This window comes from Eubalaena glacialis, chromosome 3 (assembly GCF_028564815.1).
Source record: "Eubalaena glacialis isolate mEubGla1 chromosome 3, mEubGla1.1.hap2.+ XY, whole genome shotgun sequence".
Taxonomy (NCBI): Eukaryota; Metazoa; Chordata; class Mammalia; order Artiodactyla; family Balaenidae; genus Eubalaena; species Eubalaena glacialis.
This window is the reverse complement of record NC_083718.1, coordinates 156,902,466-156,925,244: the sequence shown is the minus strand read 5'-3', so window position 1 is coordinate 156,925,244 and position 22,779 is coordinate 156,902,466. Positions and strand designations below refer to the sequence as shown.

The 22,779-nt window shown below is 47.6% G+C and overlaps 1 protein-coding gene across 1 annotated transcript; it reads right to left on the bottom strand.

Annotated features, from left to right (window-relative positions):
* Nucleotides 1–20,067: 20,067 nt before the first annotated feature.
* On the bottom strand, nucleotides 20,068–22,717 carry P3R3URF (PIK3R3 upstream open reading frame). The gene is made up of 3 exons (XM_061184004.1): nucleotides 22,653–22,717; nucleotides 20,397–20,617; nucleotides 20,068–20,111 (listed from the first exon to the last, which is right to left on the bottom strand). The coding sequence occupies exons 1-3, from the start codon at nucleotides 22,715–22,717 to the stop codon at nucleotides 20,068–20,070; spliced, it is 330 nt and encodes a 109-aa protein (XP_061039987.1).
* Nucleotides 22,718–22,779: the final 62 nt, after the last annotated feature.

Here is a 22,779-nt window from a genome sequence, read left to right as displayed (position 1 = left end):
AACCCAGGCCCCCTGTATTGGGAGCCCGGAGTCTTACCCACTGGACCACCAGGGAAGTCCCAGAGAAATGAAGATTTACATTCAGACAAAAACCTGCACACAAATGTTCAAAGCAATTTCATCCATAATCACAAAAAACTGGAAACAACACAAATATCTTTTAACTGGTGAACGGATAAACTACGATATGTCCATAAAATTGAATATTACTCAGCAATAAAAAGGAATGAATTACTGATACACTCAACAACATGAATGAATCTCAAATGCATTATGCTAAGCAAAAGAAGTCAAACTCATGCCTTATGATTCTATTTATGTATTATTCTGGAAAAGACAAAATTATAGAAACAGAAAACAGTGACTGCCAGGGATTGGGATGGAGGGGGGTGTTGACTACAGAGGTGCAGTATGAGGGACTTTTTTAGGATAATAGAACTATTCTGTCTCTTGATGGTTGTGGTAGTGAACTGACTGTATGCATTTGTCTAAACCAGTGGTGCTCAACAGGAGGCGATTCTGCTCCCTAGAGGATATTAGACAATGTCTGGAGACATTTTTGGTTGTCACAATGCAGAGGAGGGGGTGCCATTGGCATCTAGTGGGTAGAGACCAAGGATGCTGCTAAACATTTTACAATGCAGCAGGACAGCCTCCACAGCAAAGAATTATCTGCCCTGAAATGTCAATATTGCCAAGGTTGAGAAATCCTGGTCTGAACCAGAGGTCAGAAAACTACAGCCCAAGGGCCAAATTCAGCTCATCACCTACCTTTGTATTGCCCACAAGCTAAGAATGTTTTTTAGATTTTTTTCATGATTGCAGAAAAACATCAAAAGAAAAAGAGTATTTCATGAAAATTATATAAATCAAATTTCAGTGTTCATAAATAAAGTCATGCTCATTCATTTATGTATTATCTGTAGATGTACTGGGGCTCCAAAGGCAGAGTTGAGTATTTATGACAGACTGTATGCCCACAAAGCCTAAAATATTTCCTATGCAGCTCTTTACAGTTAAGTCTAAACCCATAGAAATGTACACAAAAAATAGTATATTTTACTTACATAAGAATTTTAAGGTGGATTTTATTTTATTTTGGCCGCCCCTCAAGCATGCAGGATCTTAGTTCCCCCACCAAGGATCGAACCCATGTCCCCTGCAGTGGAAGCACAGAGTCTTAACCACTGAACCACCAGGGAAGCCCCTAAGGTGAATTTTAAAATGTGAAATTATAGATGTCTACACTGAATTACGACAAGCTGTGCTAAAACACACTCATTTCTGTAAATGTGCTTGTCTTTTCTGGTTTTCCTTATAGAAAATAAATAGTAAATAATAGGAATTCATCACTGGCTGGGCTCTGATGTGAAAGTTTCCTATTTAAAAAATCATATGCGACATCTCTGACCGCGAAGAATTTCATTCAGTCTCCTGGACACAGACAGTTCTCCGGAGCAGTCATCTGTGGTGAAGCAGCTAATATCCCGTGCACTTGTCATCAGATCAGTAACAGGGTCTGACTGGATTTCTCTGACTGTGACTGCCCCTGGACTGAATGGGGCATTTAGCACACTGTCTTGGAAAAACCAGCTGACCATCACTCGCATGGGCCCAAGAGCCTGTCAATTAGCTCCTGTCCATTAGTCCCTGTCCAAACACTCAAATGCCCTGGCCCTATTACTGCAGCCATGTTATCAGTCCCCTCCAGACCCTGAAAGCGTGATCAGGCATGAGCTCCCTGTCTCCTACCATCCCTCATTTCTACTTGGACAAACTGTCAGTTAATTAGCTAATGTGGGTAAAAATGCTTGAAGCTTAAAAATGCTCAGCTGGGCTATTATGCTAATCATCTGCTGGGCCCCCTCCCTCCAATTCCCTCCACTCCAAAGTCAGCCCACAGGACTCCTTGCTGCCCATCAATGGGAAAACTCCACAGGAGGTGGCTGAGTGGTCATTCATGTTCAAGGACAGAGCCTCCCCAATCTCCTAATATTGATGCTATGGATTCAGCCAACTAGTATTGTAAATTCCGAAGCTCAGGGACTGCATTGGCTTTCTTCTTTTAGAGGAACTGGCAGCATGGCAGATCTGGGTTCCCCCAAATTATCAAATTTTAGTTATCTTTGATTTCTTTCTTCAGCTAGATAGACCATTTAGAAAGTCAAAACAGCCTTTGAAAAGATTATGTGGGAATCACAGCATTATTTGCTCCAAGATTACAGAGCTTTATACCTGACATTTCCAGAGCCAAAACTCAATTCTCCATCTCTCAGTTCAAGCCGCTCTGGGAGCCAGGAGAAATCCCTGTTCAGAAAGTTGATCCCTGCAGGACAGAGTGATGGCTAGAGTACCCCAAGCTGCTGAAGTTTCATGCAGTTTTCAAATGCCAAAACAGGAAGGTTCCCAGGGCAGACACATGTTACTCCTGTCCATCTCCCTTTCCTGAGAGGTATTTCCGTGGAGTGGGACTGAAAATAGTTGACCTCAATCTCCCAAAGCACAATTTCAGAAGAGTTGAGAGAACAGTTTCATTGTAGTCATATCTGGGCAATTCCTATATGTTCCCTGATGATCCTAAGAGAGGAGTTAGAGCATCTTGTTTCACCCTGAATTTCTATCATCCTTCCTCTCCATCTCCATTCCAAAGGCCTCATCGGTACTCATCAGGGCAGTTGTTACAGCCTCCTCGTTCGGTATTCCCATCACCCCCTTTGTCCCTGCTGACCCTCAGCTCTCCTCCTCTGCAGCCAGACAGAGCATTCAAAAACACAGTTGTGACTATATCATTCCCTAAAAGTATTTGATGGCTCTCTACAATTTACAGAATAAGTCCAAAATCCTCAACTTGACAATCAAGTCCCTTCAAAATCTTGTCCCCACTTCCAACACATTATGCTTGTCCCATATCAGGCAATTTCCCCTTCCCCACCTGAGACTTGAGCATGCCAGTCTCTTTGCCCATGCTCACACCTTTTTTTTTTTCCTCCTGGAATGGCCTTTCCACCTCATCTCCATTCGTGAAAAGCCTTTCCTCAAAATCAGCCTAAATGCTCCCTCTCCAGGAAGCTTTCCATGAGCTTACGTTTGAACTCCCAGAGCACTTTGCTAGTTATTCTCTTGGGCCTGCTTTTTATGATGGCTGTTAATGTACAGATGCACTCTCTGTACATTATGTATTATCTGTAGATGTTCTGGTGCTCCAAAGGCAGAGCTGAGTATTTATGACAGACTGTATGTCCACAAAGCCTAAAATATTTCCTATCCAGCTCTTTATAGCTAAGTCTAAACCCATAGAAATGTACACAAAAAATAGTATATTTTACTTACATAAAAATTTTAAGGTGAATTTTATTTTATTTTATTTTGGCCGCCCCTCAAGGCATGCAGGATCTTAGTTCCCCCACCAAGGATCGAACCCGTGTTTGATCCCGCATGGGACAGTAGGCATCTTAAGAAAATCCTATAACTAAGTGTGCAGCATATAGTAGGTGCTGTTAATTATTAGTGACTGATGAACCAACTGCAGCAGAAAGATGATAGGCTAATGAGAGCATGAATCAGAGGAAGAGAACTGGGATGGCGGAAGAACCACAAATCATTATCAAAAAAGAATGGTCAACAAGGTCAAAGACTTAGCTGTCATCTTAGTGACAAAAGCTTACAAGGCCTGGGCCTTGTGCTAAGCGTTATCACGTTTACTCATCATATCTACTCTGTGATATAGGTACTATTATCATCTGTATTATTAATTTTTTAATTAATTTATTTATTTTTGGCTGCTTTGGGTCTTTTGCTGCGCGCAGGCTTTCTCTAGTTGGGGCGAGCTGGGGCTACTCTTCGTTGTGGTGCGCGGGCTTCTCATTGCGGTGGCTTCTCTTGTTGCGGAGCACAGGCTCTAGGTGCGAGGGCTTCAGTAGTTGTGGCACATGGACTTAGTTGTTCCGCAGCACGTGGGATCTCCCCGGACCAGGGCTCAAACCCGTGTCCCTTGCATTGGCAGGCAGATTCTTAACCACTGTGCCACCGGGGAAGCCCTATATTATTTAGATGGGAAATTGAGGCTCGGAGAGGGCAGATTCATTGTTTCAGTCACCGGCCTCCTTGTTGGCCTATAAACACATCTCACATACTCCCACCTCAGAGCCTTTACACTTGCTCTACCCTCACCTGAAACATTCTTCCCCCAAGTATGGGCAGGGCTTGTTGCCTCTCTTCTTGTAGGTCTCTGACCAAATATCACATTATCAATTAGGCCTCCTCTGTCCACCTTATAAAAGGTGGCAAATAACTAACCCCCTGGCATTTCATCTCCCTCTCACTTGCTTTATCTCCATACCACTTATCTCTATCCATCATACTACGTTTTATTTTATTTTTTTTTGGCTGTACCACATGGCATGTGGGATCTTAGTTCCCCAACCAGGGATCGAACCCATGCGCCCTGCAGTGGAAGCGCAGAGTCTTAACCACTAGACCACCAGGGAAGTCCCTACATATTTTATTTATTTGTTTATTTTCAATTTCTTCCCACTAGATTATAAATTTCACAGTCACACAGCTGGTCAGGGGCAAAGCCCAAATTCAAACCCAGTTCTGACTCCAAAGCCAGATGACAAAGTTACAGTCTGGTGGGGCAAAGGAAGTAGCCTTGTTCTTCATGGCTCCCAAAGGCAAATGCCTTTGATCATGGGGGAAGCATTAAGGAGGCTGATTTCATCTTAATATGAGTACAATAGAGTTGTTAGCTGGCGTTCTCTCTGCCTCTTAAGAACCAGATAAGGGAATTCCCTGGTGGTCCAGTGGTTAGGACTGCTGAGGGCCTGGGTTTGATCCCTGGTCAGGGAACTAAGATCCCACAAGCCACACAGTGCAGCCAAAACAGAACAAAACAAAACAAAAAACAGATAATATTGGTCAAACCCCCATTCCCAAAAATCCCCAGAAACATTCCCAAAGATTATTGAAAATCCCCAGGGCAATTACACACACATTGTCATAATAACCTCTGTCTCTGCCTCCCTGCTTCCACTATCTGAATTTAGTTTATGGATTGCCTCACATCCCCTGTGTGTTATCCCTGTCCTGTACCTGGTCCTCAATCCTTTGTCATCAAAAACGGTCGCTTACCCAGAAGCTTTGTTACCAAACTTGGGACAGAGAGAACTTAACATAACCACGGAAAACCTCCGAAATTTAGTATTAGACATTATTGTTCTTCAAAGCCTTTCTGCTACTATGCCATATTATTTGACTTTCCTTTCTCTTCTTCTTTCTCTCCAGCCCTCGCTTCCTGGCCCCCTAATTCTCAAAAGCAAAAACAAACAAACAAAACACCCATTATCTTATTCAAACCATTTAACCTCTTTCCTGCCCAAACTCAGCTCTCTTTAACCTCTTCCTTTCTAAAGCCAAGGATTCGGCCAAAATACTTGGGTCATCAGATTAGATCCTTCCCATCTTTTGTCTTAGTTTCAGTCATGGGGAGTAATTTAGTTCTTCCAGTTCATGAGAAAAAAAAACTTTCCTTCGATGTTGACTTTCCAATGATGGTGACCTTGGGTGGCCTCGACCTGCAGTGGCTTGATGCAGGATCTCAGTTCCCCAGCCGGAGATTGAAGTCAGGCCACGGCAGTGATAGCACTGAATCCTAGCCACTAGACCACAAGGGCCAGTGGCCAGTGACAAGGCCCCGGCTTGTCTGCTTTGTAGAAATAAATTTCAACAAAGAGACGAAAAGTAGTGAAACAAGTAAAGGGTGTATTGGGAGGAAAAAAGTACGTGTGAATAGACACACACGGGTGGGCTCAGAGAGTCATGCCTTCGTGGTAGTTTAAATCACTTATATGGGGCATTTCTTCTGTATTTCCTCTGGCCAGTCATCTTGCTTACCTGGCTCTGGGTCTGTATTTGGTATAATTCAAGGTGCTCCCCTGTGTGCACGTGCATCTCTTAGCCAAGATGGATTCTAGCACAGAGGCCTATGGAAAGGTCTCTGACATCACCTGCTATGGGGTGGTGCTCCCTCCCTTTTTGGCCCCTGAGGAGTCTTTCTGCGCACACATGTGTAGTCAGGAAGGTTTCCTTGACCTTGAGAATGAGAAATATGTGGTCTCTTTATCTTTTATCTGGGCAGGGCTCAGCTCCTCCCTGCTCCTGCCATTATCTTATCTTGGAGTATCTGCCCACGGGGGTGGTGGGGGGGTGGTGGAGGGGGGGACAGACTTCAGCTGCTCAGCCTGGGGCCCATCTATCTCCTGACTCAATGGGACAGATTACCTTTGAAGGTAGTGAGTACTCCATCCTTGGAATTATGCAAGCAAAGGCTGGACTAATACCTGACTAAAACACTTGGAGATTTGCATATAGAACATGAATGAAGAACACAGTGAAGATCCTTCAACCTTCAGAACCTATGATTCTGTAACAATTTAGGTACCTTTGCCTTTTCTGAACACCATGCAAAAACCATAGAACTTTTTCAATTGCATATAACAGAAACCTAGTTCAAACTACCTTTAAGGGGGAGGGGGGGTTGTGTTTGTTGCCTCACGTAAATGAAAAGCCAGACAGCTGAATCCAGGGGCTCAAACAAAGTCTCCAGGTATATCTTCTCCATTTCTGGGCACCACTTATCTAGTATTAGCTTCTGTCTTAGGCGGGCTCTCCCCTTGAGCGGCAAAGTCAGCCACCAGCCAGTTCCAGGCCTGCATTCTTTTTATATATATATATATTTGTATTTGGTCAGTTTCAATTATGTATACACACATACATCCATTGCTTCAGGAACTTATAAAATTGCTTTGTTAAAAATTATAATATTCCATTTGCTAAAAGAGGAATAGTGACACTAGGAGAGTTGGAGGAAAGAACAAAGGAAATGAATCATTTGAATATATAAATTATCTGGAAATGCAGGACTGCATTCTTTAGCTTCACTCTCTCTACCCCCAATCCCCTAATAGGCGAGATGGCCTCTGTCCCCCAGGTGTTCCAGCAAAAGGCCATCATTGCCCCACTTGCGTGAAATGTCCATTACTAAACCAATCACTGTGATGACTGGCCAGGCCAGGGTCTCAATGCCCATCCCTGGAATTCGGGGGGTGGAGAAGGCCCACTTGAATCACAGGGACCAAAATGGAGGAGGAAATTTCCCAAAGGAAAACTGGGGGACTATAACCACAAGGAGAAGAGAACTCCAGGCAGGTAAAAACAATAGATACCCACAACAATGGCCAACCCCCACCAACTTAGTGAAGGAGACAGTCTGACCTGTAGAAGAATTTACCGGTGAGACTGGACCAAATCTTTGACCTAGTAGACCCCTGCCACTCTGGCCTCCAAGAAACTATTCAGCAACAACAACAACAAAAATGAGATTCCAGTTTTTACTTATCAAATTAGAAGAATTTTTTTATGGTAATACTCAGTGTTATACCATAAGACAGGTACATTTATATCAGGGTGATGGGGTGTAACTGGCACAACCTTTCTGGAAAGCATTTTGGCAATTCATATCAAGATCCTTAGTATAGCACAGGGAACTATCCTGTAATATATATCCTGTAATAAACCATAATGGAAAAGAACATGAAAAAGAATACGTATATACATATGTATAACTGAATCACTTTGCTGTACACCAGAAACTAACACAACACTGTAAATCAACTATACTTCAATTTTAAAAAGATCCTTAAAAATATTTTGACCCTCTGACCCAGTAATTCCACTTCCAGAAAAAAATTATAAGAAAATAACCCAAAATATGGACAAAGATATATGTACAAAGATTTTCATCACAGCATTTTTATAATAGAAAGAAAGAAAGAAAGAAGTAAACGAAGGAAGGAAGGAAGAAAGAGGGAAAGAAAGAAAGGGCCTATATGTCTAAGGATGGGGGGAGTGGTAAAATGAAATATGGTAACTCCATATACTAGAAGATTATGTAGTCATTAAAACGTTTTTTTAACAGTTTTAAATCATATGAGATAGTTCTTATAATTTTGTTGAATAAGAAAGCAAGACACAGGATTTCCCCGGTGGCGCAGTTGTGAAAAATCCGCCTGCCAATGCAGGGGACACGGGTTCAAGCCTTGGTCCGGGAAGATCCCACATGCCACGGAGCAACTAAGCCCGTGCACCACACACCTAGAGCCTGTGCTTCGCAACAAGAGAAGCCACCACAATGAGAAGCCCAAGCACCGCAACAAAGAGTAGCCCCTGCTGGCTGCAACTAGAGGAAGCCTGCACACAGCAATGAAGACCCAACGCGGGCATAAATAAATAAATAAAAGAAAGCAAGACACAAAATTATCTATGCAGTATATTAACCATATAAAAGAAAACCAGAAATGCCCAGAAATGAAAAAAAAGGAAATACTTCAAAATGTTAGCAGTATTTCTCTCTTAATGGATGCTTTATTTTTTTATTTTCTTTTTACTTGTATTTTCTACAATGATCAAATATTACTTAAACATTGTTTGGGAAAGTTACCCCTTCTCAGCTCCTAAAATGCAGCCACCCCCTTACCATGGCAGTTATTTGGACACCTGGAAAAAAACACTTAATGAGTGACAGATGAAGGTTAGCAATGTTTTTTTGTGTCTTAAAACTTTTCCCCAATCATCCACAGAAAGATCAGTTTTTCTTGTAATTGTCAGTCCTCCCTTAGAAATAACCCATCACTTCATCACACGATTTTTTTTTTAAAGTAAAACAAAGCCTGGGAACAGAACAGAAACATGTGCTGAACCCTGATATGAAAATGAATAGGCACTGGGATTCCAGCTGCCAGTGAAGTGCCTGTGCAGAAGGGATGCTCAGGTTGACGGATGCCAGAGACCGAGGTAGAAGTGCCTCCATTTCAGGCCTGAAATGCCTGCAGGAATTCCAGCCTGCCACTTTCTGGGCTCTGTGGACACATTCTACCTAGAGGTCCCTCAGATGACAAGGTCTCCCTCACGGCAGGCAACGGCTGATTGTCAATGATTGCTGGCTGGGAAGACAGAAAACAAGATTGTGCTTCTATGACCTCACAAATTGCACCACCTCCAGGAAGCTTTCCCTGCCTCCTCCCCCAATCCCCCTTACCCCCTCTAGATTGCATTTCTCCCCCAAGGAGCCATGGCTCTGGTGCTTTCCCTGCCCCTCTTAGAACAAATGTCACCACTGATGATGCGGCAGCTGGAACTGTGAGAAGACAGCACACAGACCTTTGTTCACTTCCAGTGACCTTTGTTCTGCCACTCAATTTCTGAGCCTCAGTTTCCTGAGCTATAAAATTGACACAGTAATCTCCACAGCACAGAGCACTGGCCCCCTCCAGGGACTCTCTTTGGGAACAATCAGACAACTCAGTCCTTGAGCTCCTATAACATGACTGTGCCCAAAGAAACTGCCTAGCAATCCAGAACCACAAGGGAACACTCGCCAGACCCAGCCCAGTGGTAGCAGCACCCCCCAGCCCAGCCTCCCCACGCAGACCTCCAGCCAGCCGCAGCCAGGGAACAGCCAGCCAGCAGTGCTAATGATACCCCTCCCATCTTATGGACAGAGGAATTGCCAGGTGGGACGACAGGACCCCAGTTATTGAGGGTCTGTCCAGGGGTGTGGTCAAAGGCATGTCCAACACTCAACTCAGCTTCCCCTCAAATGTTTTACTCTTCCCGATCCCTGTCTCAGAGAATAGCAGCACCCTGGGAACCCAAGTTAGAAATCAAGATATGCCTCTTATTCATTCTATCACCAAGTCCTGTCGCTCCTACCTCTCCCAAATCCATCCACTTCTTTCCACCCCAGGGCTGCCGCAGAGTTCGTGCCATTATCCTCCTCCTCACAGGTCTCTTTGTGCCCACACTGCCCCAGTGGGAGCCTATCTCCTCCTGCCTCCGATGAAAACTCAACAGCTCTCAGAAGGGAAACCGGCCTCTGTAACTTTGAGCCCCACCTTGCCCCAGTCTGGCCCCAGCTCACCTTTCTAATCTCATCTCTTTCCACTGCCTGCCTCATGCCTCCCCGTTTCCCGCAAATTCACTGTCCTGTTTCTCCCTGCCTGTTTTTACTCATTCTGTCCCCTCTGTCATTAACATTCTTCTCTTCTCCCTCTTCCACTGACAAGCTGCTACTCATATTCTACGACTCAGCTCCGATTTCCACTCTTCCAGAACACTTTTTGTTCCCCATCCCCACCCTCACCTCCAAACTAGGCTAAGTAGCTTTCATTGCTACCACTTGCTGAACACTGTTCTAAGCACCTTTGCTGTCCTAACTCATTTAATCCTCAAACAAATCCACAAACCCTGGGCCTAGGTTCTCCTATTATTATTTTACAGATAAGAAAAGGTTTGTAGAAGTTAAAGCAAATTTTCCAAGGCCAAACAGTAAGTGGCTTAGCAGGGCTGAAAACTAGGTCTATTTACTTTTTTTATTTTTAAATAAAAAGAGCTGTCGTGTCCTTTTCTGGTTATAAAAGTAACAAGAAAAAAGCGAAGACGCACTCCTCTTTTTGTCAATTTGTTTAATATCCTTGGTGTGGCATGCACTATGCACTCAATAGATGCCATCTCCCTATGCCTATACATACATGCTGATTTGGCTAGCGTTTCCTTATAAACTGCTCACACCATTCCTGCAGGTCTGCTTCCTGAAGCTGGAGCCCCAGCACCCAGCACGCCTACTTCCGCCTGTCCTCTCCTCCACCCTCCTCCCAGTAGTGTCAAGGCTCTCAGGCCTCCGAGGTGTAACTCCAGCTTCGGCTTCCCTGCCAGGCTTGGAGCGGCCCCTCACAGGCCCGGGTATTCCCCCTCGTCTTCCACCCCACGATCTCCAGCGCTATACACGCCCCCCAGCCCTAAACCTTCATATCTCTCCACCAAAAACCTCAGGCCCGGACCTGAGTTCAGCCTGCCCAAGCTGCTCCCCATCCCCTACACTCCTAGTCAGGTTCTTGCTGGTCTTCCAGACCACCGCTTCCGGCTCCACACCCGGCGTTCCGGCGGGTTAATTACAGCCCCGCCCCCAGGCCGGAGCCGCCGCGGCTCAGCACCCGTACTCACAACACCACCCATATCCCCGGGCTGGCGGGGAAGGCACCCCCGCCCAGTTCTAGGCCCTGGCGCCCTTGGGTCAGGGCCGGGGGAGGCACGTCCAGCCAAGCTCTGGCGCCGGGCGCGTCCCGCTTTACGGAAGAACGTCCGGGAATAAATCCGGAGCGGATTTGCATCACAGCAGCACTGAGAGGGCTCGCAGCAGCCAAAGCCCTAAAGCCGAGGACGTCCCTCTCCCGTCCACCACCCCGCCCGCAGTGGCGGGATCGGGAAGCTGCTGAAGAGAGGAGGTGTGCGCACTGGCCGGAAAACCTGGGGCGGGAAGGCAGCTACCGGGGTGTAATCTTCTCCCCTTAGCTGGGCCCGACCTCACGCTGGGCCTGGGTCCTGTCGAGGGAGGTCAGGGCAGAGCCTACATAGATCAATGGAATAGGATAGAAAGCCCAGAGATAAACCCACGCACATATGGTCACCTTATCTTTGATAAAGGAGGCAAGCATATACAGTGGAGAAAAGACAGCCTCTTCAATAAGTGGTGCTGGGAAAACTGGACAGGTACATGTAAAAGTATGAAATTAGAACACTCCCTTACACCATACACAAAAATAAACTCAAAATGGATTAAAGACCTAAATGTAAGGCCAGACACTATCAAACTCTTAGAGGAAAACATAGGCAGAACACTCTATGACATAAATCACAGCAAGATCCTTTTTGACCCACCTCCTAGAGAAATGGAAATAAAACCAAAAATAAACAAATGGGACCTAATGAAACTTAAAAGCTTTTGCACAGCAAAGGAAACCATAAACAAGACCAAAGACAACCCGCAGAATGGGAGAAAATATTTGCAAATGAAGCAACTGACAAAGGATTAATCTCCAAGATTTACAAGCAGCTCATGCAGCTCAATAACAAAAAAACAAACAACCCAATCCAAAAATGGGCAGAAGACCTAAATAGACATTTCTCCATAGAAGATATACAGATTGCCAACAAACACATGAAAGAATGCTCAACATCATTAATCATTAGAGAAATGCAAATCAAAATTACAATGAGATATCATCTCACACCGGTCAGAATGGCCATCATCAAAAAATCTAGAAACAATAAATGCTGGAGAGGGTGTGGAGAAAAGGGAACACTCTTGCACTGTTGGTGGGAATGTAAATTGATACAGCCACTATGGAGAACAGTATGGAGGTTCCTTAAAAAACTAAAAATAGAACTACCATACGACCCAGCAATTCCACTACTGGGCATATACCCTGAGAAAACCATAATTCAAAAAGAGTCATGTACCACAATGTTCATTGCAGCTCTATTTACAATAGCCAGGACATGGAAGCAACCTAAGTGTCCATCATCGGATGAATGGATAAAGAAGATGTGGCACATATATACAATGGAATATTACTCAGCCATAAAAAGAAACGAAATGGAGGTATTTGTAGTGAGGTGGATGGAGTTAAGAGTCTGTCATACAGAGTGAAGTAAGTCAGAAAGAGAAAAACAAATACAGCATGCTAACACATATATATGGAATCTAAGGAAAAAAAAAAAGTCATGAAGAAGCTAGTGGCAAGACGGGAATAAAGACACAGACCTACTAGAGAATGGACTTGAGGATATGGGGAGGGGGAAGGGTAAGATGTGACAGGGTGAGAGAGTGCCATGGACATATATACACTACCAAATGTAAAACAGATAGCTAGTGGGAAGCAGCCGCATAACACAGGGAGATCAGCTCGGTGCTTTGTGACCACCTAGAGGGGTGGGATAGGGAGGGTGGGAGGGAGGGAGACGCAAGAGGGAAGAGATATGGGAACATATGTATATGTATAACTGATTCACTTTGTTATAAAGCAGAAACTAACACACCACTGTAAAGCAATTATACTCCAATAAAGATGTTAAAAAAAAAAAAGGATTGGAGGAAACAGACCGGGCCCTGGTGTGGTGAGAGTCCAGCAGACCCCACCCCTGCTGCTAAGACTCTCCCAGCCCTGGTCTTCCTCAGACTGCCATACCAACCGCCTCGGGGCCCTGGATCCCTGTGGCCTCCACCTCTGTGACTTCTCACAGAGCACAGACAGTCCTGACCTCAAGTCCTAACCCTGGCTTATACTATTGCCCATCAGACTTCTATTCCAACCACATGGGCTAGCCTTGTAGGGCAATTTATTCATCCCACATAGCCAATCAGTGCCCCCTCTGGGCCGTTGCTCTTGGTGTTTCTCAGCCAGGAAAAGTCTTTTATCCCTTTGCATCAGCTAAAAGTTGTCCTTTCTTTAAGCCCAGCTTTAAAACCATGTATACATTTTTGATGAAGCCTTTAGGGGTCTGTGCCCCTGCCTCTCTAAGCTCCCAGTATACAAAGTCTGAACCTCTCTTTTAGCCCTGACATCTCTCTTGGTGTGTCTACCAAGCAATCTTTGGCAAGTCCTGTTCTCTTTCTGGACCTCAAACTCTTTCCTCACCCTTACAGTGAAGGATCTGGAAGAGATGACTGCCCTCCCCCGCCCCCCGCCGGGGTGCCTCCAGTCCTGACCCTGTGAGACAGTGACTTCCTGATTTCCCAGCCCCCTGTGATGACCCAACCTTGGACAGGGCAGGGGTTAGGTGTCCATCTGAAATCCTTCCACTTCCTTTGAGCCAGTTAACTGAGGCAGCTGTGCAAGGTTGCTGAGTCTTAGGGATCCAAAAGGTGCTGGGACCCTCAAGGCAGTGAGACTAGGGCCAACACACCATGCTATCCCAGCTGGAAAGTCCCCTGCCCCAGGCCCCAAAGGCCCGTCAACCAGCTCCAGCTTCAGGTGGCAGAGGCTAGCCCATCCCAGAAAGCGAAGAAGCCCACATTCACAGACCCTCCCCAACATGCACACACTATCTCCAGGAACAGTGACAGCAGCCTCTCAACACCCTAAAGATCAGACCAGGACCACCCCACTCTCCAACCCAACCTCCTCACACTCAACCCAGCCCAGCTATCTCCAGTCTGAGCTGAGGATACCCAGGGATTGCCAAGAGAAGGAGCCTCAGTTCACCTTTTTTCACAGCATGAGCTGTCAGTCCTTACTGCAAACTTTTCTTCTTTTTTTAAAATAAATTTATTTATTTATTTATTTTTGCCTGTGTTGGGTCTTCGTTGCTGCGTGCAGGCTTTCGTGGCGAGCGGGGGCTACTCTTCGTTGCGGTGTGCGGGCTTCTCATTGCGGTGGCTTCTCTTGTTGCGGAGCACGGGCTCTAGGCGCGTGGGCTCAGTAGTTGTGGCTCGCGGGCTCTAGAGCGCAGGCTCAGTAGTTGTGGTGCATGGGCTTAGCCACTCCGCAGCATGTGGGATCTTCCCAGACCAGGGCTCGAACCTGTGTCCCCTGCCTTGGCAGGCGGATTCTTAACCACTGCACCACCAGGGAAGCCCTGCAAACTTTTCTAAGTGCAACTCATCACCTTTCAGATCCAGCCAGAGAGACCACTTCTCCCTGAAACTCCCATCCATGGGCTTTCCTTTTACCTATTGAAGCCGCATGAAATAATGCTAATCTGAAACCACAGCACTCAGAATTAAGACAGACCTGGTTGAGATTCTGCTTCTGTTGCTCCCTACTGAATGATTTGAGGCATGTTATTTACCCTCCCTGAACCTCAGTTCCTTCATCTATAAAATGGGAGAAATGATTTATATACACAGGGTGGTTGTGGGCATTGTATAAGATTTATAAAAACACTCATCATGGGCACTGACACATATAGCATGTCAAATGTGAGCATTATTTCTATTCCCTATTCCCTGCATTCTCCCCTGACGCTGCCAGACACTTTCTCTGGAAGCTGAGAATGGAGATATCTGAAGTTGAAACTGATCTGGACAAAAGCGGGACTATAAAGGACTAAAAGCTTCACTTAGGACCCAATTATAGAATTCAAAAAAGAGCAAAGGAGGTTTGGGGCCTAGAGAGGGGACAGCATTTGCCAAAGGTCACACAGCAGGTATAGGTAGGTAGAACAGAAGGCAGGCAGGGAGAGGGAGGCAAATGGGGGTGTGGGTAGAGGTCGAGGCTGAGGTTTTGAGCTGAATCCAAGGACAGGCAGCCGAGCAAGAGGATCTCCAGCTGACATTGCCCCATTTCCCATGTGCAGCAGGTCCTGGCATTTGCCTTTCTCTGGAGCTGCTCCTTCTGGGCTCCTGAGTTTTCACTAGTTTCCCAGAAATGCTAAGTAAATATCCCTGTTGTTTACTGAGTAACCAACCCCATAATCAGACAAGGGTCCCCATACAAAGTGCTGCCTCAAACTTGGCTCCTTCCATAGAGATGCCCGCCCCCAACAGACACCGCCCCAGACAGATGCCCTCCACAAGGCCCCCTACCAGGGCCTTGCTGGGGTCTCTGAACCCCACCCCACAAGCTGGCTTTGGTGTACACCATGTTGCTCCAGGTTCAGCATCCCTTTGGAGAGAGGCTGCTCCTGCCAGCAGCCCCAAGAAAAGTGTAGTATATAGATTTTTTTCTGTTTGGTACCTTTCTGACCAAAAAAAAAAGCCAGCCATGGGTCACCATTCTAATATGATAAAGAGTCTTACTAACCTACTAACCTTTGAAAATGTCCTGGGCTGATGTTAACCCCAATCCTGTGGAAGTTGGATGCATTAGGGCCGGTGTATTGTGCTACTTGATGATTTTTTCTTCAGGTTACATTTTCTTTGTTTATATAGCTCCCCTCTCTCTCCTCACTGCCACCCCACTCCCCTCATCCTCAGGAACCAGGAATGTGTCCTTATGAAAGACGTCTGTCTTCTGTCTGGTTTACTGCAGGTGTGTTACCTCACCCTAACTAAGCTCATGTGTCTCAGGCTCTGCCTCTTCCTTCATGTTCATGTGAGAACTCCTGTGCGCATCCCCAGTGGGGAATCCCCTGGTTTAGACATCCACCCTTTACTAATTGACTTCTCAAGGCTTCCATCTCAAGGATATGCTAACCTTGTCATCTGGGACTCAGTGATGCCAGAATTCTGTATTTCTAAGATTCTGTAACTCAGATTGCACCATGCTAGAATTCTGTGAGGCTAAGACTCTGCGACTATGGATTCTATGCATCCAGAATTTTATGATTTTTGTGTTTCATGAATTTGTCATTGACATGGTGACAACAGTCAGGATTCACTTGGCCTGGATTTCTGTGTTTGTTCTCCAGAGGATGCAAGTCTCAGCTCTAGGCTCTTTTCTCTGAATTCGCTGAAGGCAGAGGAAGAAGATGGCTGGATAGGTGAAGGGTAGCACTCCTACCTCCCCTGGGGCTGCCCGGGGTGGGATATGCCCAGGGCAGCCCAGTCTTAGGCCCATGCATTCAGTCCACCTGCCTCCCCCAAGCCCCTTATTTAGGCTCCAGTATCTGAGGGTAGCAGGAAAAGCAGCCTCCTTTACAGCCCTCCCACCCAGCTTCCTTTCCTCCCTGGACTGCCTGCGGGTCCAGGAAAAGAAAGTTGACTGGGAGACTGGCCTGGCCAAATGGGCAGAGGGGGAGGGTTAAGCACAGGGCAGGGAGCCAGTGGAGGAGATATGGGAGATTCCCTAGGGAGCCCTGCAGCTTTCCCTGAAGGTGAGGAAGGAATAGAGGCCGGAAGTGGGGGTGGGGGTGAGGGCACTGGTAAGGGTGGGGTGACTGGTATTGCATTGTGGGGCTGGAGCTGGGCTTCCGGCCATTGATCCATTGGTGACAAGGGACCTCCAGCCTGGCGCCCTAGAGGCTGTCTGGTCAGCCCCTACCCACTGGCTTTGTGTTCCTGTGCCTAAGTCAGACTCCCAGGAAAACACGGAGGGCAGGAGTTGGGGGTGGGGAAACTGATCCTCCAGAGCTCCTTTCTGGAAGGGCCCACTGAGGCCAAGAAAGGGGGCAGGACTTTCTAAGGATCACACCGGGGTCTGGGGCAAAACAATGACTGAAACTCTGGGCTCCTGACTTCAGCCCAGAGCTATTTTCCACATACTCCAAAGGGCCCCAGTATTATAAAATGCTCCCGCGATGAGACCATTTGGCCATACTCCATGCTAGAGGATGGGCCCACCTCCAGGCCACCTCCCAGGTGTGGTCTGGACCACTCCTCCAGCCCTGTGGGTTAGCTGAAGCTGCCAAACCCGATTTTCCAGCAGTTGCCCTGGCTGGGTAGAGCAGGAAGCCCTCCTCCAGGCACGAGCCCCTCAGGCTGCGGTCCTCCCCTCTCCCACCTCCTGACCTCATCCCTGCTCCTTCTACACCAGTGCCACCACCACTTCCTCCTCCACCTGCCTGCCATCTCGCCTGGGCTGCTCCCTGGGCATTGAGGGATGTGGTCCAGCACTACCCCTCTCTGGTCCTCAGTTTTCTCATCTATACATGGGAAACACTGGACTGCTTCCTGGGGATCGACTGTGGGGAAGCTCCAAAGAAAAGAGAGACACAAATAGTGGTGGGCCACCACTTGGATGGTGGGCTGGTGCAGTGCTGGGAGCAGAGAGTGGGGTGTGAGAAGGAAGCAGTACTCTGTGGGATTCTGAAGGTGTGGTTGTTGGGGTGCGAGGTGCAAGGTAAAGGGAGTGCCCCTCTGGTTCCCTCAGGTCACCTCTGTGAGAGACAGAGACCATCATCCCAGACTAAATCCCCTCATTACCAATTTTCAGAGCCCTCGCCGCGGTCCAGTGCGGTGCCTGTGTGCTCTGTTTCATGTCTGTCTCCCACCGAGCCATAACTCCAGCCAGGAAGAACGCCCACTGTCATGCTCACTGCTCTGTCCCCAGAACTTGGCATCCTCCCTGGCACACAGCAGGCGCTACTGACCAAGACACAGTTTCAGATTGAAAAGCAGAAGGAGAGGCGCCCTAGGGGCTGGAGATCAGCCAGGTCAGCTCACCTAACCCAGACCCCTTCTCTGGGCTGCCAGACTGCCCAAGCCTCCTCCTCTGGCCTGGGAGCCCGGTGTTCTCAGCTTCCAGGGAGCTAGGGCTGGGGTGAGAGAGAATGAACTGTATTCGGTCATCCAGTGGGTCACCTAGACTGGGGTGGTGGGTGCCCCCTGGCTGCGGCTGCCTCTGGGAGCCTGAAGGGGGAGGAGAGATGGGAACCTGGGAGGGGGAGGGGCAGTGAAGCAGCCATCATTGCAGAGGGAGCTAAAAATAGCAAGAAGAGCTGATGTCATTGGGTTCCCACAGCTCAGCACCCCGCTCACTCACACACACACACACACAAATGCACACCCACTCTCACAGACCCAGATACACACAGACACAAGTGTGGGCATGCATGCATGCATGTGCTTGCACACAAACACACACAGACACTCATATAGGAGAGGGAGGCTCTTCTGGGTCCCACGGCCGCAGGGACAGGGAAGTCTGGTGAGTGTGTTTGCATGTATGTGTGTGTGTACCTGGGTTTGCATGAGTGTGATTGCAAGTGTCTGTCTATACGCTTGTGTGCTGTGTCTAGGAGCATGCATGTTTGTGTGTGTGTGTGCTCATTTGTAGGCATGTGTATGTGTTGTTACATGTGTCATGTGGAGAGGTTTATATGCATTTGCATCAGTGCATATATCTGTTTATAGGCATGTACTTGTATGCATGTGTGACTCTGTTGCATTGTGTATCTGTGAGTCCAGTTGTATTTACATGTCTGCATGTGTTCCTGTCATGTGTCTTTATATGTGTGGGCCCCCCTGTGGGCCTTGGGCACTAGCCTAGCTAGCTTCCAGCTCTGACTGGAGTTCAGCACCTTCCCCCTAAACCCTGAGAAGCCTCATCCTCCGCCAGTGCTGTCTGGGCATGATGTGTCAGTGAATTCTCTGCCCCCATCCTCCTCTCAGGATCCCAGTCTCTGGCAAGCCTTGGAGTGGATGAAAGCAGACAGAATTCATTTTCTCCTCACAGGCTTCCCAGGGGCCCAGGCCAAAGGTCTCAGTGTTCACTCCCACCCCCAACCCTCAAGGAAGGGAGCCCTGGAACTGGAGCCAGACCTCAGGACATTGGGACACACACTAACTTGTGCATAAAGTGACACCTTAGAGACACAGTCCCTCACAATGTTTCCTGCCACTGAGACACAACTCCATGGAGACACACCTCACGTAAACCCAGTTACACCCGATGACACATGGGCGCACATGCGGAAATCCAAGTGGAAAATCCCCAGGCCTGAGAGCTTAGCACCCTCCCACTTTCTGGCCTCTAACTCAGTCTCACCCCACCCCCAAACACCCCAGCTAAGCTGTTAGTCCTGGAAAATACCAACCTCAGAGAATGGCTGGGGGGCTGAAGATGGTACACCCCCATCAGAAGCTGACGCTCTCCTCCTTCCGGCCGCCCGCACCCGCCTCCTGACCTTCATTCATTCCTCTTCGTGGAGATGATGCCTCTCTCTCCAACCCACTCATACGCTCACAAACACACCTTGACACACACAGCTGGCAACAGAGGCACATTCTTTGCAAAGGCACATTCAGCCACATGTCTGCTTAGATCCCCATTCTCTTGGTCTCACAAGCACTGACCGTAACAGGCACACAGAGCCACATACACCTCTCACTCAGGCACTCAAGGTTTACACTGGAGCAGTGAAATCTGTCTTTCATGCTATCCTTTTCTGATCTGTGCCTCTACCTCCCTCTCCAAGGATCTGGCTTCTTATACCTTCCAAGATGTTTCCGGAGATCCTTTTCCCTGTGCAGATGGGAGTGCAAGGCAGGAACTTCCCCCACCTCGTAGGGCAGATCAAAAGCTGAGACCAAAGACGGTGTGTGTTGCTGACCTTGTTCTGTCCTTCCACTGTCTTACTATGAGGGCTGCTGCTGTCGCTGAAGCCTATCCCTGGGAGCATTCAGTCCCAACCCTGCCGTCATACCCTACATAGTCAGCTGGAAACACCTTGGAGTGGAGTAAAGCAGTTGGAGCAGAAAGGATTGTTATTTGTCTGCTGTTTACCACCCGTGGCCCTTAGAAGATGCAGGTCCGGAGCCAGCCAAGCTTCTGGACTAGTTTCTGGGCATTTCTAGAGGATCAGAAAGCTGCCAGGTTGACAAAGGTGTCTGAGTACTGAGGAGAGGAAGGAGAGGGAAGAGTGTGAGGAAAGCAGAAGTTCTGGAAGCTCCACTGCTCTTAGATTCTCCCGTTTCCCCAGGCCCTCCACTTCCAGCCAATACATCCTCCGTTAAGGCTCTCAGCCTTTGGGATGCCTGCCATCAAGACCCCACCATACCTTTGGGGTGATAATTCACAGAAGGTGTGTCCCCTACAGTGCCTGCACAGGGATAATGTGGGGAAAACTTGAGTGGCCCTGTTTTTCCCACCCCCCACCCTGGCTCAGGGCCCTCGGCTAACCTTGCGGTGGAAGGATCCACACCCTGGTGATGGCAGTGTGGGTGCCGTTGATATCCGTGGCCATGGTGGCAAGATTGGTGGCTGCAGTGGTGGCAGCTGGGCCTTGGGATTTCTGCCGGTACCTTCTGTGGCTACACTTGAACATCCTGGGAAACCGGAGCCGAGGCCAGCCTATACCTGGCCTCCGGTAGGGGGAAATTAAGCCCCGGGGCCAGGCTTCCCTGGTGGCGCAGTGGTTGGGAGTCTGCCTGCCAATGCAGGGGACACGGGTTCAAGCCCTGGTCGGGGAGGATCCCACATGCCACGGAGCAGCTGGGCCCGTGCGCCACAGCTACTGAAACCTGCGTGCCTAGAGCCTGTGAGCCACAACTACTGAGCCCACGTGCCACAGCTGCTGGAGCCCGCGGGCCTAGAGCCCAAGGTCCGCAGTAGGAGAGGCCACCGCAGTGAGAGGCCCGCGCACCGCAACAGGGAGTGGCCCCCGCTCGCCACAACTACAGAAAGCGCACGCGCAGCAACAAAGACCCAACGCAGCCAAAAATAAATAATAAATAAATAACAAGCCCCGGGGCCGAGGGGCACAGACAAGCTGAGAAGGCCCCATGGGCGCAGGGAACTTCTGTCATGTGCCTGATGGTGCTACTGGCCAGCGCAGCTGAGGCCTCTATGACATACAGAGTCTGTGTAAGAGTGATGCTCTTTATTACAGGTCCTGATCCCCAGCCCCTCCCTTAGGGGTCAGGCTCCCTCACAGTTCTCTCCATGGGTCCATCCGAAGAGCCAGAAAACCTCAGCTTGGCCCCTTGGAAAAAGGAACTCTGAGTAAAAAAATCACTCCCTCATTTTCTCACTCATCCACGTTAACAACATTAACAATGTTTATTGAGTACTTACTATGTGCCAAACACAGTGCCAAGTCCTTTGCAAACATAATCTCATCTAATCCCACAACAGCCCTACAAGGAGATTCTGTCATTATTCCTATTTCATATACAGTCGATTCTTGTTATTCGTGGTAGTTAGCCCTAATAAAGTCACCACAAACACTGTATTAGCAAATATTGAGCCAATGCTCCCAGGAGAAATACAGGATTAGATTCATACTAACCTCTGGTCACAGCATTTTGTCAACTGAACAATAACCTAGTTTATTTGTATTTCTGTTAAAGCCACTTCATTTGAAATATATTGATGTCAATAACATTGAACTCCGGCCAACAAATGGCCAACGTTTGCCTGAATGAAGTTTATCTAACACGTGTATTTTCTTCATAAGGCACATCACAGCCTTCTTGCACTTAGGAACACTAGAGAGCACTTCAGCACTACGCTGGAGGGAGTCTTTAATAGCAAAGTCACCAACAAAAAGCACAAAAATGCAAAAAACATGAAAGACACTAAATAGGCCACAAAAAGAACGCTTGTTTACATTGTGAGAGCTGAAACAAGAAGGCAGAGCATCCCCTTGTTCAACCTCAGCTGAGAACAAGCATGGTAGACAACTCAAATTTTTTGCAGCTCTGCGCATGTCCATGAATGACCACAAAAGTGCTGTGAGTATTGGTTTGGAGTTATAAATCATTTTTAGTGAGTGGGTAAATTCACTCAGTTAGGCTCATACAATTAGAGGCAGGCAGGGATTCAAATCTGGGATGGCCAAGGTCCAAAGCCCAGACGTTTAACTCCTGCTCTTCTGCAAGCATTCATTCACTCAGAAATGTGCACTTAACCTTCTGTGCCTCTCTTTCCCCATATTTAAAAAGCAGAAGAAAAGAGAATCTTATATCATAAGATTGTTGTGAAAGGGGAAAAAAGACTTACTATATAAGTTATGCATTTAAAGCATGATACGTACAAATGTTAGTGTTAACAGCCTTCCTCTCTCTCCTGTCTCTTCAACTGCCTCCTCCCATTATAAAAACAAAACAATTTAAAAATCTTCCATCCCACACCCCCTCTGGCTGTGACTCTCCTTATCCTGAACTTTTCACTCTGTGGTCATTCCCTTATGTCCCAGAATGGGAAGAAAAATCTCATTTTAAATCTCACTTGAAAACCCCATAACTATTCTGTTATACAGACCAGGAAACAGAGGCTTAAACCCAAGTCTAAGAAATGCCCCTAGGGTCACACAGCTAATAAGCAACAGCACCAGGATTCGAGCACTTGGTCTGAGTGACTTAAAAGCCAGAACTTTCCCAGCACCTCGACATCAGGACCAGCAGCCCCGGAAGGACTGAAGATGATGGGGATTACCGAGCTGTAGAACTTGGTGGGGAGGGGTCGGGGGAGGAAGGGGGGCAGTGCTTTTGTGGGACCATGGTGCGCCCTGCTGGCAGGAATGGAAGGGGTGTATGCAGAGTGCTGAGAGAGGACTGAGGAG